This window comes from Saprolegnia parasitica, assembly GCF_000151545.1.
Source record: "Saprolegnia parasitica CBS 223.65 unplaced genomic scaffold supercont2.914, whole genome shotgun sequence".
Classification (NCBI taxonomy): Eukaryota; Oomycota; class Saprolegniomycetes; order Saprolegniales; family Saprolegniaceae; genus Saprolegnia; species Saprolegnia parasitica.
Genome location: NW_012157308.1, coordinates 1,653 through 2,885, shown reverse-complemented (window position 1 = coordinate 2,885; position 1,233 = coordinate 1,653). Strand labels below are relative to the sequence as shown.

Below are 1,233 nucleotides of genomic sequence, written 5' to 3'. Positions count from 1 at the left end.
TGGACTGTCCGGTGCTGGTGCCGTCGGTGGCCGCGGCGTCGGGTCAGACGTTGTTGCAGACGTCGACGTCGATCTGGAAGGCGGCGACGGGTGTGCCGCGGGTGCTCGGTCTCGGGTCGTCGTCGTGCGGGTGCTCGCTCGAGAAGATGAAGCCGTGCCTGTTTGTCCATGGCGTTGGCAACCCGTTCGTTCGCCCAATGACCAACTCGTGGGCTTTCTACTGGGGGTCTATCCAAGACCATGCGCCGTGCTGTTCGTCGACCAAATTTGTGCATCTGCAGACGTGGACGCGCGGCTGGGACAACGACGACATCCAGAACGAATTCTGCGATGCCGCGCTCAGTGTGAGCAAGTCGACAACCAAAACCATTGAAGACCTCATCCTCGTGACGCATTCGATGGCTAACCTTATCACCGGCAGCGCCGTCGCCAAGGGCAAGTGCAACCTCTCCAACAAGGTTACGTGGGTGTCGATCGCGGGTCCGATGCAAGGCAGCTTGTCGGGCAACCTGCTCGAACAAAAGTGTCAACAAGGTGGTTGGAACCTCCCGCTCCAGGGTCTCTTGGAGATCGCGACACTCTGCCCGATCACGGACGCCTTCCTCAAGCTCAAGCACGAGAAGACCGTGTCGACGGCGATCCAAGCCAAGTTTCTCGCGGCACAGGCTGTCCGCAAGCAGTACGCGTCGGTGCTCATGTGTGGCAGCGACTCATTTGGCCTCACAACGATCTTTGGTCCGGTCATGGATCTTGTGAGTACGCTGACAAAGCACGGCGACATGAACGACGGTGTGGTGGCGTTTGAGAGCTGTCGTGTCGGTTTCGAAGCCAGCTCGTTCTCGACCAACTACGCTGACGGTGGCAACTACCTCGCGAGCGTCAATCATTTCGACAACTCGTTTCGCAATGGCGATGGGTGGTGGGGCGCAGACCGCAAGCCGCAAAAGTGGTTCGAGTGCGCGTTGTAAGTTTTGCGAATTTTGATTTGTTTGTGTAAGAGTAATGATTCAGCACCGTTGCTTTGTTCAAGTGTTGAATTTGCTGTGGATCTCTTGTTTCGGATGGCAGACTGGCCGATGCCATTGGTGTATAGGTCGCAGGGTCCTACTGACTGTACACTTGATTGCTGTTCTTGGAAACTGGAATGACCGTGCAGTGACGTATTCACTGCTGTATGGGCTGGGTACATGGATCTAGACGCCGTTTTTTTTGCTCATTGAAGGCGACAGCGAA

At 56.4% G+C, this 1,233-nt stretch overlaps 1 protein-coding gene across 1 annotated transcript; it reads left to right on the top strand.

The window, feature by feature from the left end:
• Positions 1-59: 59 nt before the first annotated feature.
• SPRG_18006 (hypothetical protein) lies at positions 60-968 on the top strand (the record flags this gene model as incomplete). The annotated part of the gene is made up of 1 exon (XM_012357431.1): positions 60-968. The coding sequence occupies exon 1, from the start codon at positions 147-149 to the stop codon at positions 966-968; it is 822 nt and encodes a 273-aa protein (XP_012212821.1). The 5' UTR covers positions 60-146.
• Between the last annotated feature and the right edge of the window lie 265 nt (positions 969-1,233).